We start from the raw sequence: 16,525 nt of genomic DNA, 5'->3' as shown, positions 1-16,525 counted from the left end.
CTGACGGGACCGCGAGCAGGGCCTCATCTGATGATCTTAAGCTTCGAGGTGGGTCGTAGTGGGAGACACGAGAAATAGCCTCTCCAGTCTCTCCTTGCTCCAGCTCCCATTCCTTTAGACCTGGCTATGCTGAAAAAATGCATGCACTAAAGCAACTAAAGCATCATGTGATGACATGTGCATGTATGACGGACTCAGCATGAGATCCAACACCCTAGACACACACTACAAGCCTCCTCCCTTCCCATGAAATATAATACAGTTGAATGTATTCACACATTCAAATGTGAGTCATTATACACCAAATAGCAATATAACAAGATATTAAGTGAAGTGGGTACCTTTTCATACTAGTAATGTTTTACGTTCCTATAAATTATGCAAAATAATATGCCAATAGCAACTATTTGATTATTGGTAATCTAGAGTTATGCATTTGCAATTGCTCTGTATTCAGTAATACTACATATTTGCAAATCATGGCATGTTTGCCGTGATTGTCATAATTATCCCCAAAACCTACTGCAAAGGCATCAAGTGATAAAGGTGATGAGCAAGACACAGAAGTGTACTCCAGTCCTCTCCAGCCAGCAACAGAGGTTGCAACAATCAGAAACAGGACACCTGTCACAATTCCTTGTTATTGCCCTGCTTGCTGGCCAGAGGGATCTGGAAACATCAATTCTTCTATGCCATGAAAAGACCCGTTGCTCATTGCAGTTGCTGATTGTTAAGGTCCAGAAGACTACTGAGTCATGCATTGGCACCTAAGTAGGTAATATAAGATATCAGTGTGCATCATTATATCAAGCAATGGTCAATGGACCATTGTGGCCCAAAACCCATGGGCAATTACATGTAAAAATGCAGTACAAAGAGATAATGAGCATACACACTACCTTCTGTACTGTAATGTACTACCATATGTGAGTGGTGTGCATTTGTATGGAATCTCTGTTCATTTTGTTTAGTTTCATTTGCTTTGTATCAGTTTTGTATTTGTCCCCGTTTCCAAAAACGGGGCGCCTATACGAATGGAATTTTTGTCTCGCTTACAAAAAAAATTTCAGATCATTGGTGGCAATGGGAGGGCTTCTGAGACTCACCCCCCCCCCCCCGGCTTGGTTTTTGGTCTAGAGGGGTGAAAATCACCACCCACGGAGGTCGTTTCGACCCCTTTTAGCCCACTAATTTTTGGGTCTTCCCTAGAGTACTACTACTACTACTATTATTATTATTACTAGTATTATTCTTAATACCCATTGGCACACATCAGCTGTTATGGAGAAGCAGATCTCTCTCAGACTCAGCTTAGTGTCCCAGAATAACTATTGTTATTAATATTAATATTATCATTAGCACCCATTGGTACACATCAGATGTCATGGGGAAGCACTCTTCTCTCAGACTCAGCCTAGGGTCCCAGAATAACTATTGTTATTAATATTAATATTAATATTAACACCCATTGGCACACATCAGCTGTAATAGGAAAGCAGCCCTCTGTCAGTACCTGCTTATTGTTACGTAGCCTGAAACGAAAGGAAAACGAAAGCAAGCATGGTAACCATACAGCTTTCTCTTTCGTGTTGCCTTTTGTTTCCTCTGAAAATGGCATCTTTCATTTAGTGCAGCCGAATGGACAATACTAAATGAACAGATGAATGAAACCAATGAAACAAATACCATGCACATCACTACATATGTGCAATGATTCTACATGTACCACCCTGCTTAAACCAGCCACGTATGATTGCTGCATGCTGTAAAAAAATCACTACAGATATAGTCCAATTTATACCTGGGGATATATCATTCATAGGATTCCAGTCACCTTGTGTTTTTTCTCAATTTTAATAGATTACCACCTATTGTTAGGCATCTCTATGCTTTATTTATGCACAGAATTAATTCTATCAAAGTCATCTAGGGATTTCAGGACTTGTATTTTCTTTACCAACAGAAAGTAGGTTAATACAATGGCATATTGCCTACCTTGTGTCATATTGCCTACCTTGTATGTGCTTGGCCAGTTGCTACCTCTGAAGCTAGGATGAAAGAAATGCTTCCTTGTGCTCTTTTATGGAAGGATGGAAAATGCAGTAAATAAAATCCCATTTTCTGCTTGCCTCTGTGGTTTAAACCATGCAGAATTTCAAGTTTATGTGACATTAAGCAGCAGTTTCAGCTGTAGTTCACAATAGTTTTTATTGCATTTTGCTTACTACTGAAAGAGAAAGCTTCAGATAAGGCCAGTCATACTGAGTGCTTCCTCTTTTTGCCATCTGCTGATGGAACCAAGATGACTGTCAGATCGCTGTGGAGTCTGCTTTTGCTGTTATTCAGATGTACTGTACCTCTGTGGGCGATGGACATTTCTTGCATAAACCAAGATGGCAAGCCGGTTGACTGGTAAGTAAAACAGGTGGCATTAGAGGATGGCAAAGCAAATGCAAATAAAGAAGCTCAGACGCTTGACTCTAAGTGGAAATAATGAATGAATATTAGAGGCTTATTAAGCTAGCCTTTGAACTATATTGTGGAAAATGAAATGTAAGTTACTAAATCTGATTAGATTCTATGCTATATAGGACATCATTGCAGCGTGACTAATTGCAGAGCAGTGATGGATTCACAGAAGGCTTTTTCCTTTGATCAAGAGGAAAGATGATTATGCATGATAATCCCAATCCTCAGGGAAGGAGGAGCATTGCAAATGGCACGTACGTTAAACTGCAGCACTTAAAGAAGGGATTTCTCCTTCACACCCTCCTACGGAGATCTGACGCTGACTACAGAGGAGACAGCAATTGGCTAGCATTTCCATTTTGATCCAGTTCCACAAAAAGGCTGACAGGCAGCATACCATGGTTTGGGCTGAGTTATCTTCCCTCTTGACATTCCTAGAACAGTAGCACCTTTCATTCATCTATGTTTGCAAGTCATTCAATAAGAATTTTGTTTTAAGAGGATGGAGATGATAGTGCCCTCTGCTATGTTGTGATAAGCATCCCCCAGAATTATCCAGTCATGTGTTCCGGAACTTTTTTTTCTCTCCAAGAGTGTTTAGTGTTCTGAGAGACAAGTATACCTTTCATCCATGGAATCAGAATATGAATCAATAAGCATCTGTGTGCCCTATATTAGAATTTTGTCCAAGGAAAGGATGGGCAAACATCAGGAAATGAAGCTCCATGCGCTGATTGATGGTCACTTGGATGATTCCTTTTCATCATGGCTGGAACTCATTGAGCTTTAAATTATTATTATTTGATACACAACAAGATTAGTACACAGCAAATTAGATCACTATGCTGGCTTTTATATTGGATCACACATCGGACACTTCCCAAGAGTCTAGAACTATGTGATGTATCGGCGAATAATGCGTGCAGATCCGAGTAGGGTGACCTTTTCTAACTGACAGAGAGTAATTTTGTCAGCACCGATTGTTTCAAGTGTTGGTCAAGGTCTTTAGGCACTGTACCCAGTGTGCCGATCACCACTGGGACCACCTTGACTGGCTTGTGCCAGTGTCTTTGCAGTTCAATCCTTAAAGCCTCATATCATGTAAGCTTTTCCAGTTGCTTCTTGTCAATTCTGCTGTTGCCTCGGATTGCAACATTGATGATCCATACGTTGTTTTTCCCCATGATCGTTTGGTCGGGAATATTGTGCTCCAAAACTCTGTCAGTCTGAATTCAGAAGTCCCAAAGTAGTTTTACATGTTCATTTTCTGTAACCTTTTCGGGCTTGTGATCCCACCAATTTTTTGTCACAGGCATATGGTATAATAATAATAATAATAATAATAATAATAATAATAATAATAATAATAATAATAATAATAACAATAATACATCTCCTTAATGCAGGGCACAACTTTGTTTAAACAAAGAAATAAAACATAATTAAAATACAAGATACATCCAACAAAAGGGGGAACACAGAGAGAATCATTTTCTAACTTTGTTATTCTGGCCCCTTCTACACTGCCATGTAATCTAGATTATCAAAGCATATAAACCACATTATCTGCTTTGAACTGGATTATCTGAGTCTGCACTGCCATATAATCCAGTTCAAAGCAGATAATCTGGACTTTATTTGGAAGTGTAGAAGGGGCCTCAGTAGCCTTCCATTTCCAAAGGAAATGAATAATTTTACAATAGCTTATTTCCCATCTTAAAATTCAACAGTTTCATCCCACCTTAAAATGCAACAGTTTCCATTCCACCTTAAAATACCCAGTTTTAGTCATTTTTATGCACAGGGAGAGCAGTGGAGTCAATTCCTCACTGACTTCACAAACCTCCTATTTCCAAGCACTTTGAACATGAAATCCACCAGAAGCAGTCATGTAGCGATTGATGATCTCTATGGGACTCTGTCTTAAAAATAGTCATGATTCCTCCACTTTTCCCATCTTGCGAGATCAGATCCAGAGTTAAAATGCAAGTAACCATCTATAGCAGCTGGAATTTGTCTCCTAATCTGCTTTGATCATATTATAGGAGGTCATCTTCCATTTTCAAAGCGTCATCTATATTGAAGAGCTGACCTATGCAAGTTCACTTTAGAAGAGAGTTTTTAATTTTCTTCTTAAGCAAAAGCCTTGGAATTACTCACATATCACATAGAGAGCAAACTGAGCAAGCACACAAATTAACTGGTAACACCCCCCCCCCCACTACAATGAAATATATTTCTATGTAAATTATAGTAATTATTTCTGCATGTGTACATGTACACTATAATTTCTGTCTGTGTTATACTATAATGTCTGTGTCTTATGCTATATAAAGCCACATGCTTGCTCAAATAGTCAGCAAGCCTGGTGTAATATTGAATAAGGTTTCAACAGAAAGTAGCATGTTACAAAGAATGCCATTGCTTGGTATAAGATACTCCCTAACTCTGTTTTCTAAAAAGATGCCATATGAGCAAAAACAGGTTCAGCTAAATTGCACTGGCAGTATCTACACACGCATAAACTGTACAATTAAAATGTTATGGGAAGAAGTAGTAGCATTTTATTTCAATGAGAGTCAGGACAGCAAAAACAAACACAGCCCCAAACAGATTTTTCATTTTAAACTAAATTTTTCTAGTTCCTACATTTGTTTGGCATAGAGATAGCAGAACTGAATCTGCTGCGTAAAAACTATTTCTTGCACAAAATAGATATACCATTTTTATATAGACTGATAGAAGAAGGAAGCATTTCATTTAACCAGAAACTCAAAATATATTTCAGAAAGTGTATTTCATGACTCTCCTAATTACTGCTCATATCCTAATTTGAAATAGTTTCAAATGGTGAAGAGAGTAAATTTTCTGTTTTGAGAATTTCCCAACATGTATGAAAATCATAGGAAAGGTCTGTACATATCAAATTGTATAACAGCCTTGCACACAATACCAGTTAAAGCACCCAAAAAAGTGTGACTTTTCTACGTATTTTCATGCACATGTAAGTCATAGTTGATTCCTACTGTTTTTTATTTTGCTTACATCCCTTCTTTAGGTATATTCTTTATAAATTCCCAAAGTATATGCATTATAACGCTTCTGGAACTGGGCTTGAATACATGTTTATGGATTCCTTGACTCCAGTCTGGAAACAGAGTGAATCTTTCATCAACATGACAGAGAGTGCTCTTGGACAAACTCTACAGCAACTCTATGAAACTTACAAGTCCAAGGCAAGTGACATCAAATTCAAATAGAACCAAAAATTCGGAAAAGATTCTAAAATTTGGATTGAAATCCACAAGATAATATTTAGCAAAAGAGTTAATGACATGTTAAATGGGATTTATTTTTTTAGAAACAAAATTGGTATGATTTGAGGTATTAATGACAACTACAATTTTGGCAATACATACTATCACCTAAAAATATAAAGGATAGTAAAGGTAAAGGTTTTCCCCTGACATTAAGTCAAGTCGTGTCCGACTCTGGGGGTTAGTGCTCATCTCCATTTCTAAGCCGAAGAGCCAGCATTGTCCATAGATGCCTCCATGGTCATGTGGCTGGCATGACTGCATGAAGCACCTTTACCTTCCCACTGGAGCAGTACCTATTGATCTACTCACATTTGCATGTTTTCGAACTGCTAGGATGGAAGAAGCTGGGGCTAACAGCGAGCGCTCATTCTGCTCCCCAGATTCAAACCTGCAACCTTTTAGTCCGCAAGTTCAGCAGCTCAGCACTTTAACACACTGTGCCACCAGGGGCACAGTGTGTTAATGCAATAATAAATTAAATACTGTAAAGATTAACTGGCAATAATATTTGTTCACTGAAGAAGGGTCAATGCTCATCCCACTCCCCAGATTCAAACCACTGACCTTTCGGTCAGCAAGTTCAGCAGCTCAGAGGTTTAACCTGCTGCACTAAGTTTGTTTGTTTTTTTAAAAAAATCATCTGGTTCAGCATGAAAGAGCATTTACACTGTAGAATTAGGGCAGTTTGACACTACTTTAACAACCATGACCTCCTCTGCTAACTAATGCTGGTACCTCACCAAACTCCAACTCCAGTGAGGTATAGCAGCCCTAGGCTGAGGTGCTGCAGAAGGAGGCACTGGACATTTCCTTTTGCAACACTCTCCAATATTTATACTGACCAAACTGGGGATTATCCTATGGCACCAACAGTAAATGTATGTTACAGTTTTGAATAGAACTTTTAAAAAAAGCTTTTACAAGATTAGGCCCTTAATATGTATTAATATATAGTTGATTTCCTTCAGTCTTTTAGGGTTCTTCTACACAGGCCCAAAACTCATGATGATTGGGGTTAATCTGAGGTGTCCAAACCACACCTCAGGTTAATCTGGATTAATCTGTAGTAAACTGGGATTTCCTATTTTAAGGTAAAGGTAAAGGTTTTCCCCTGACATTAAGTCTAGCCATGTCCAACTCTGGGGTTGATGCTCATCTCCATTTCTAAGCCGAAGAGTTTACTCCAGATTAATAAAACACCTGGAAAGATCCGGACATGACTGCAAGGTCTGGATTTTTCCACTGTGGAGGTTGATTCTTGGAGTCACCTTTTGTCATCCTGGGGGTCAATCTGTATTGCCATCCCGGATCTTTGGGCTCTAAGAGCCTGTAGGAGTGAGAGGGCAACCCCACCTTCATCCTCACCTCCAACCCTCCATTTTCCCTCCAAACTTATTGGAGGGGCCGGGCTGCATCCTCAGGGCCTTTAGAGCAGTGGTTCTCAGCCTGGGGTCCTTTTTGGCCCACAACTCCCAGAAATCCCAGCCAGTTTACCAGCTGTTAGGATTTCTGGGAGTTGAGGGCCAAAAATATCTGGGGACACCAGGTTGAGAACCACTGCTTTAGAGAAAGCCTCTGATGCTTCAAAATGATGTGTCAGGAGCTTTGGAAATGGGAGGAGGAACCCTGCTGCAGGATTTGTGTTTTTTGACTGAGTTATATTACTCTGTGGTATAACTGCATTTGGAAGCTTTCCTGGGTTATTGCTGATCAGCCTACATGTGTTTTAGAATCACCCGCAGGCAGATTCATCCCCTTACCAATCTAAATAGTCAGTGTAGAAAGGGCCTAAATATCCCCAAGTAAGGGCACTTCCACACATGCCCAAATCCCAAGAGAAGCTGGGATTTTATATCCCAGTTCCTCTCAGGATTGAGGCCCCACAACAGCTCCAAACTCTGAGATTTTGCTGAAGGGATGGCTACATGTCATCCCAGGTCAATCACAGTTGGGTATTTCCCTCCAAACATACCAGAGGGGGCTGGTTTTCTAGAGCATGTTCTAGAATAAGCATGGGCTGGCTTTTGTTTTGTATAGCCTACACTTTCTGTAAAAATAGAAGACATAGCACCTGTCAATGTATTTTAAATTGAGAAAGGAAGAATGCTGTGCGATGGGTTGCTGATGTGACTTAAATGCCCATTGCATAAGCAATGCTTTTCATTGAGAAAGCAAACCTGCAGATTGAAGGTCTTGCATTAAAACAAAATTATCATTGTAAATGGTCCTGACAATGCACTCTTGCTTAAGAATGTAAAACAATGTCTTGCTGAAGCAAGTCAAATTGCTGATCAACCAATGGAATAATGAGGCCATACACAAACATATATGATGAAACTAGGCAACTTTATGGTGCCACCTATTTAATTGTTTCTAAGTGAAATGGATCAACCCATTTCATATAGCCAATGTTGCTGGAGTAATGGGGCCACTAGTACTTCCTAGACCCCCTGCACAACTTCTTTGGACAACAACAATTTAGTCCCTGAAAGGAATCCAACTTAAACATTTGGATTGCTGCCAGTCAAGCAATACAAATGTAAGGCTGACCAGATGGTGTCAACCCTCAAGCCATGAGGCCTCTTGGGAAAGGTAAAAACCTAGAGATCAGCCCCAAGGACAGTAACTTTCTCCACCCCCTAATTGCATGATAATCATGGGCAGTTCGCGGTTCCCATCATCCACCAATGGAGGTAAGAAAAAATGTTCACCAAAGTCATATCTCCCCCCAATATCTGCCAGTGGTAGCTTGTTTAAGACACCATCCTTAGCCAATTACCCAGTTCCCTTACCAAATGGATCATTCACATATATGATGAAACTAGGCAACTTTATGGTGCCACCTATTTAATTGTTTCTAAGTGAAATGGATCAACCCATTTCATATAGCCAATGTTGCTGTATTTACAAATTTAGCACCAAAATATCATGATATATTGAAAACATTGACTACAAAAATGGCTTGGATAATCCAGAAGCTTGGATAAGCGAAGCTTGGATAAGTGAGACTCTACTGTATTTTCCTTTTATTCACTTTGGCATTCTTGTCTTCAGTATCACTAAAGCCATGGAGTTGCAGTCTAGGTCAGTGGTTCTCAACCTGTGGGTCCCCAGATGTTTTGTCCTTCAACTCCCAGAAATCCTAACAGCTAATAAACTGGCTGGGATTGCTGGGAGTTGTAGGACAAATCGCTTGGGGACCCACAGGTTGAGAACCACTGGTCTAGGTGATGATTTTGTTTTTGGCTTTGAAGTAGTGATGAAAGGGTCTGTGCATTTTCTTAATATGATAGGAAAAGTTCCATTTTAATATTCTGTTTATTTCAGAACTCAGTAAACTCAGTAAAATATTGAAGTATATGTCTTTTTAGAAGAACAGTACAGCCTACGTGCTCTACAATGATGGGCCACCTGACAAAATGAATTACAGTTGGACGCACGGACATTCAAAAGGTATTGACGAATAGTTCTGAGCTACTTTCTTGCCTCTTCAGATGAACATTGCTTTTCTCTTGTTTAATAAACTTACCTAGAGCTAAACTACAGCTTCTATTCCATATGTACCATACAGCTAAAATTCACATCACTTTTTACTTCCTCGATTGGAACCGTTGCTCATATGGAAGGTTTAAATGAGCCATTTCTCCCTATGGGTCACACACATATATCCCATCTGAGAACTAAAAATGAAAAACTCATTTTAAAGGAAGGATGACGTTGTTCACTTATTTTCTTCTAAACGGAAGCAACGAGCCATTTTCTTCCTACTGCAATAAAGTCTTCAAAAACCATGTGGTTTTCAAAAGCCTACTTGAAAGTCAGGATTCATTGTATACAGAACTCACATGTGGATTTCTTGCATGAAAAACAACAATGTACACACATGAAATAGCCTTTTCTGGACAAAGTTCTCTTCTCTATTTTATTTATTTTTTCTTATCTGCATATAGGACTTGCCAAACAAACTATAGTCTAAGAATTAATTCACAATTGTTAATGGAAATTTCAGGAATTAACGTATGGAGAGGATTTAAAGAAAATACCATAGATTATGTATTTACAACATCCTTCGTAATAAGGATGCTATGGGATATTATCCTTCAGTTGAAGCCCTTGGGCACATCTTCACTGATCTTGTCTGTCAGGCTGGATCTACACTATAATCCAGATTATCAAAGCAGATAATCCAGATGGTTTTTGAACTGAATTATATGAGTTTTCACCACCTTGTAATCCAGTTCAAGGCAGATATTCTGGATTTTATATGGCATTGTAGATCCTCAGTTTCAAACCTGTATTGAAGAAAGTGGTTTTGCTATGCAGCAAAGCACTGGTTTGGTTTAAGGGCTTTCTTTCACACACTGTTGTGTAGCTATCGCAGTTTGAAGGTAGTGATAACATAGGAGACAGTCTTCTCAGTGACTGATCCCAGCCTCTGAAACTGCTTTCTGAGAGAGGTTACACTGGCATCCTTTTCTGTATGTCTTCGATGACTGAATGATGTGCTACACTATTTATTTGCTGTTTTCCTTTTGTGGGATATGCTTTGAATTGATTTCAATTTTATTGCTACTTTAATTATATTATTAGTTTTTGTATGACATGAATTATAAAGATGAATCTGTTTTAAACTTTGTAAACCACTTTGAGTCCTAAACTGAGGAATAGATAAAGGTAAAGGTTTCCCTTGATGTTAAGTCTAGTCATATCCGACTCTGGGGGTTGGTGCTCATCTACATTTCTAAGCCGAAGAGCTGGCGTTGTCCATAGACACCTCCAAAGTCATGTGGCCGGCATGACTGCATGGAGCGCCGTTACCTTCCCGCTGGAATGGTACCTATTGATCTACCCACATTTGCATGTTTTCCAACTGCTAGGTTGGCAGAAGCTGGAGCTGACAGCGGGTACTCATTCCACTCCCCGGATTCGAACCTGCGACCTTTCGGTCTGCAAGTTCAGCAGCTTAGCGCTTTAACACACTGCGCCACTGGAATAGGAATAGGGGATATATAAACACAGATGGTGTATCCCTTATCCTAGTGTTTCCCAAACCTTAGTCCTCACAGTGTTTGGACTTCAGCTCTCAGAAGTCTCAGTGGCTTTGGACAATCTGAGAGCTAAAGTCCAAAACATCTGGAAAACCAGATTTTGGGAAACATTGCTTATCCAAAATGCTTGGGATCAAAAGTATCTTGGATTTTTATATGTACATAATGGCACTCAAGTAGAAACATGATATACAGTGTTCCCTCACTTATCGCTGGGGTTAGGTTCCAGGACCACCTGGAAAATCTGCAAAGTAGTAACGCTATATTTATTTTAATATTTATACATTATTTAGTAGTTATACACTATTTTAAGTCTTTATCAACCAATTGTCTGTTGATAAATCGCCTCCTTCTCCTCCCGTTGTCGCTTGGGCTCCTTTTCTCTCCCATTGGCTTCTCCTTCTTCCCTTCCTTAGGCTGTAAATTGTAATTTTTTATGATTTATAATATTATTTTAGAGTTTATTGAAAAACCTCAAAACAGCAAATCTGCAAAAAGTGAAACACGAAGTAGTGAGGGAATACTGTATATCTATGTTTCATATACACATCATGCACATAGACTGAAAGTAATTTTATACAGTATTTTAAAATAATTTTGTGCATGAAACAAAGTTTGTGTGCATTGAACCAATAGAAAGCAAAGGTGTCACTATCTCAGTTATGCACATAGACAATTTGGAGCATTTTGGATTGTGGAATTCCAGGTAAGACGGGTTCAGCCTGAGGTTGAGAGTGATTATTTCTCATCTCCTTGTATTTTTTCTTCTTCATGGCAGGATTTCTGCTCCTGGACCAATCCCAAGGTTTTTGGGTCATTCACAGTATTCCTGAGTTCCCTCCATTTCCTGAGGATGGTTATGGATATCCACACAGTGGGAAATATAATGGACAGACAGTGATCTGCCTGACATTCCAACATGATCAGTTTGCAGAAATAGGTAATAATTGTTTATTCTGCATATACACATCAGACTCTATTAAGTAACTACTGCAATTTGTTGGGCTTCTCTTATCCAGAATTCCAAAATTCAAAATACACCAAAAAATTTCCTCATAGGTACTTGAAATATAAATGAACTTTATGTGTAGACTTAGGTCCCATCTCCAAAAAATTATGTTTACATTTGGGTCCCATCTCCAGAATATCTCATTATGTACATATATGCAAATACACATATTCAAAAAATCTGAAAAAAATCAATACAATTCTGCATTACAGATAAGAGATACTCAACGGGTACAGCTGATTTGAGATTCTACTAAAACGGCCTGTTTGAGGGCCACTCTCTGAAAAAGTGGGCTAGTCTTGTTTTATACCATGCTTACCTAGCATCTCTGAACTACATTTCATCCTGTCCAGACAAGCAACTCTTGTGCTACAACCCCAATATTTACAACTGTTCCATACCAATGGCCTTCCAAACAGAGCTCTTCAATCTGCAAAGGTTGTGTGCTGGATACAAGATGCCTCCAGTCCCTTGGAAACAGCGACTCATCAAACTCCAGTCATCCCAGGGAGAAACACTCTTCAGCTTTGCCAAAACACATAGAGATCATGAAGGTATGGCAGGAGAAACAATTAGATGTTGTTGGACTGTAATTCTCAGAAGTTCTAGACAGTAGAACCTATGGTGAGGACTACTGGGAGCCCTCCAACATCTGGAGGGCTTCATGAGTCCCATCTCAAATTGTACTTCACAGTTGTTCTAAGTATTAAAAATCCAACAATGTTTGACATCTTTCCTTGATGTTGGAATGCACCCATTGAAGGGGAACCCAGAAAACTGTCCAAGTCTTCTTCATCCTCTTCTATGTTCCATGATTCACAAGACAATGGTGATAATGACGAGCTGAAAAAGCTAAAGAGTAGACCATCTCCTAGAAAATTCTCTACAAAACCCTATATGCTTTGTGATATCTTGAACTTATGCAAATTTAATTCTCTTCCTTAAAGCCTTCTTAAAAGTGACAGACCTTCTCTGTCTTTAAAATGTTCTGTCTGAAAGAAACAGCCCAAATCTTATCCCTAAAAAACAGGAAGTGAAATATATTTCAAAAGCTAAGCCTAGGGGTCTCATCACAAAGGTCAGGACAAGTCTCGCTTCACTTGACATCGTGGCAAAAGGAGAGGGGCAGCGGGGTGAATCTGTGACCCCACACGCAGCTCCCTCTCGGCAACGTTTTCCCTATCACACAGGGGAAGCATCACTCTTCCGGAGAGGACCCCTGCTGGCTCCACTGGAGTCTCCCATCTTGTGGGGAATCTCTAGTGATGTTTTCACTATGCTTGTGAGGGGACCTCCACCAAAAGTCACGTGATGTCATGTGATGGCTGGCGTAGAGCTCCATCCAGAAGATGGGATGAAAGTATCTTAGGATTCTAAATTCCTCCCATCTGATGAGGTTTACGCTAATTTCTCACTTTCCTCTGTTTACCAGACATCTATGCAGCTTGGATGGCACAGACACTGCAAACAGATTTTCTAATAGAATCCTGGCAGCGCAATGGACATCGCCACTTCTCAAATTGTTCTCTTCCTTATCATGTCTACAATATCAAACTGATCCAGACACCATGGAATTCCTCCTTCTTCTCCTATTATGATCATTCAAAGTGGTGTGTTTCCTTGAAGCCTGAAGACCAATGGACCTGCATTGGGGATTTAAACTATGCAGCTCAACAAGCCAAGAGAAGTGGTGGCTTTGTTTGCACTCAAAATCAGCATATTTACAAAGCCTTCAGGTCATTGGTCTTCGGCTATTATTACTGTTGAACTTCATGAATATATGTATCAGACTGATAGCAAATCTGCCAGATTTCTATGCCAATCCTTTCATATATTTTTCTAAACAAAGATGTTTGTAGTCCCCATTATTTTAGAAAAACAGAAGTATATGACATCTACCAATACTGTCTTAACAGATTAAACCTATGTTATTCTTGTATTTACTCTACACCAAATGTGGGGAACTTCAGAAGGTCTAGAGGCTAGTGTTTTGCCCTCAGACTTTCTAGGAGCAACTCAGGCCCCATCTACACTGGCCATTTAATGAAAATCAAACTGCATTATATGGTCATTGTAGACTCATATAATGCAGTTTAACAAGCTGCATTATATAAGTTTGCACTGACGATATAATACAGTTCGATCTGCATTAAATGGTCAGTATAGATGGGGCCTCAGGCTGGATCTACACTGGCCATGTAATGTAGTTTCAAACTGCATTATTTGGCAGTGTTGATGGGGCCATAGACTGTCAATAATGCCAAAAGAAAGTACAAACAAAATGAAAGTTATCAAAAGTCCCATTCTGGTTTTTAGAAGGGAATACAGATCATTTTGATGTTCAAATTAAGAGAGTGACACATTTTTAAAGTGCATATCAAGTCCTAAGCCAAGTCTACACCTGATCCTTGTCCTAGGGCTAAAGTGAGCATTCATTCCTAAACTGGTTCTGCATCACTAGAGGCAAAACATCTGGTTTCTGTCTGAAATGCCTTCAGGACCAAGAGCCATACACCTCATAATTCTAAGGAGAATTTGTTTCTACAAGGCGTATACACTGTACTCACATGGGAGCTTAGTTTACCTTAATTTGGTATATACCAGCCTTCAGAGTGTGACTACCAGCACTTCCAAATCCTCTGTGGTTTTTGATCCCCACATATATGATTATGTGCATATGTCCATGCGTACTACTGAATGTTGCCTCAGGTGACATTCCTACCTCCCAACCAGTCCTTGGATCAATCCTGACTCTAAACTGGGTGGTAGTCCAGGCCAAAGACAGAATAAAAAGAAGAAAAGAATAAAATAAAAACTGAGTTTTTCCTTTTTTCAAGAAAAAAGACCAGATTGAAGATGAGCTAGAGTTAGTACATATTATAGTCTCAGAGTATGAAAATCTGCATCTGGTGCTGATTCAGGAAGGTTTAGAAATTCAGAGCAGTTTTTCAGGATATCTGATGTGTGGGACCATGAGGTTTTTAATAATATGCCTGGGACTGGTGATGTATTTGTGCTCACTGTCTACAACCTATTTTTATTCCTATGAATTCTCCCTGGAAAGGAAGCCAATGACTCATAGACCACCATTGCTCAAGAGACTATCACTATTAAGGGAAATTGTTTGGAGCTTAGAAAAAAAGCCTCTTCCATGTGAGCCAAAAGTCTCAGTAAATGCTGGGCTATTATGGTTCTGAAATGCACAACTTGTAGTGATTCTTCCTGCCACTTGCATCCAGTCATCAGCCATATCTGAAATATGGTTTCAATCGTTTGTTTCTTGAAGTCCAGTGTGAGTGGTGTTTCCTCCATGCCCCAGAATAATAAAGGAATGAAAGTTGGAGAAGAACCTCCATGGCTACATGATGAGACACCCATTCAGTGCTCCATATGTGGGATCACACAGAAGTAGAAAAGAAACTGAGATAACAGGGATAGACCCCAGTATCCAAATCTGGGGGAGTCCCTCCTCCAAGTCTACCTCTGGTCTTGCAACCTCATCAGATGGGCTTCTGGAATTGCCATGCATCATCACAAATCTGCCGTTGCCCATCGATGGGCATGGAGAACCCAACTCCCCATGCCCCACATCACCTAATTTACTTGTGGCCCCATCCCATTGGGGAAGTGTCGGCCATCCGGCTTCCCTCCATTGATCCAATACAACATGGGAAACCTCCTATGTTGTCCCCATGGTGGCATGTACCTGTTCATTTATACTTTTGCCCGACCATTTATACAGAGCCCGACCAGAAGTAGCTGTACACCGTGGGATGGGCTCCATCACAAAAAGATAGACAATCTGGTACATGCTACCAAAAAGTACCCCATCTAATGAGGCCGTTAGAGTTCCAAAATCATGAATCATTCTGGAAATTCATCAGAAATAGATCAGGATGGGAGATATGTTGTACAGATCTTTCAATATATTCTGATACATTCGAACACAACTCCTGCCTTAGATTTCAGAGGAAGCAATTCAACATAGGGTATTTGTTTGTTTTTGGTTAGGAAAAAGTAATCTGTGGGAGTCTGGGTTCCAATTTCCACAGCTAGTTCTGGTCTAGGCTAAAACGACAATATAAAAATATTCCAATAATAGCATTACACATGCTGGAAGTATATGTGAGCTTGCATCATTTGCACAGTTGCTTGTTAACACAGAATTAAAAGGTTGATGTTAATTCAGAAGATGTGACTGCTTGACATAAATTTGGATTGTATAAGCCTAGCAAATACCCTGCTTGAAGTAATTATAAACATATTTGTTTAGCAACCTATAATATTAAATTACTTGCTTGCTCATTTGTATACAAACAGCTTGGAAATGCTTCCTCCAAATGTGTCTGTACCTAGAAAAATGTGTGGCAGAAAAAGGTCATGCGGAATATCAGTGTTGTTTTATGTTGATTTCTAAACCTGATTCTCATAAATGTTCATTTAAATGCCTCCCCTGAATTTCAGTATATTTTTAAGGAGAATATGATTTGTATCAGATCCTGGGAAAATTATGTTTGACAACTCCAAGAATCCCATTTGAGTATAGCCACTGGTTTGTCAAGCATTTTGAAAAATGCATGAGCTCCTTCTCAGTCAAAGTGTCAAATAGCTCATGCAGATCCCACTTTATGATCAGGTCCAATTTTACCTTCCAATAGTCATTTAAATTCCCATTAACC

General features: G+C 39.5%; 2 protein-coding genes across 4 annotated transcripts in view; one reads left to right on the top strand and one right to left on the bottom strand.

Annotated features, from left to right (window-relative positions):
- Positions 1-16,525, bottom strand: part of LOC100552598 (uricase) — a 122,753-nt gene that overhangs the window by 25,893 nt on the left and 80,335 nt on the right. The window lies entirely within an intron of this gene.
- dnase2b (deoxyribonuclease 2 beta) lies at positions 2,234-16,295 on the top strand. Of its 2 annotated transcripts, none has more exons than XM_008114170.3 (6): positions 2,234-2,412; positions 5,528-5,705; positions 9,161-9,242; positions 11,616-11,777; positions 12,266-12,400; positions 13,279-16,295. In XM_008114170.3, exons 1-6 carry the CDS (start codon positions 2,303-2,305, stop codon positions 13,611-13,613), a joined length of 1,002 nt encoding a protein of 333 aa, XP_008112377.2. In that variant the 5' UTR covers positions 2,234-2,302; the 3' UTR covers positions 13,614-16,295. The 2 variants fall into 2 exon arrangements, with proteins under 2 accessions (XP_008112377.2, XP_003223108.2); XM_003223060.4 differs by having other exon boundaries at positions 2,235-2,412; positions 12,200-12,400.

Source organism: Anolis carolinensis, chromosome 4 (genome assembly GCF_035594765.1).
Source record: "Anolis carolinensis isolate JA03-04 chromosome 4, rAnoCar3.1.pri, whole genome shotgun sequence".
Taxonomy (NCBI): Eukaryota; Metazoa; Chordata; class Lepidosauria; order Squamata; family Dactyloidae; genus Anolis; species Anolis carolinensis.
The sequence above is the reverse complement of the archived record's forward strand: the minus strand, read 5'-3'. Positions and strand labels throughout refer to the sequence as shown.

Coding starts and splice junctions, on each gene's coding strand:
- dnase2b (XM_003223060.4), top strand. CDS start 2,303: ATGACTGTCAGATCGCTGTGGAGTCTGCTTTTGCTGTTATTCAGATGT. Junction 5,706..9,160: donor ATGAAACTTACAAGTCCAAG/GCAAGTGACATC, acceptor ATGTCTTTTTAG/AAGAACAGTACAGCCTACGT. Junction 9,243..11,615: donor GACGCACGGACATTCAAAAG/GTATTGACGAAT, acceptor TCTTCATGGCAG/GATTTCTGCTCCTGGACCAA.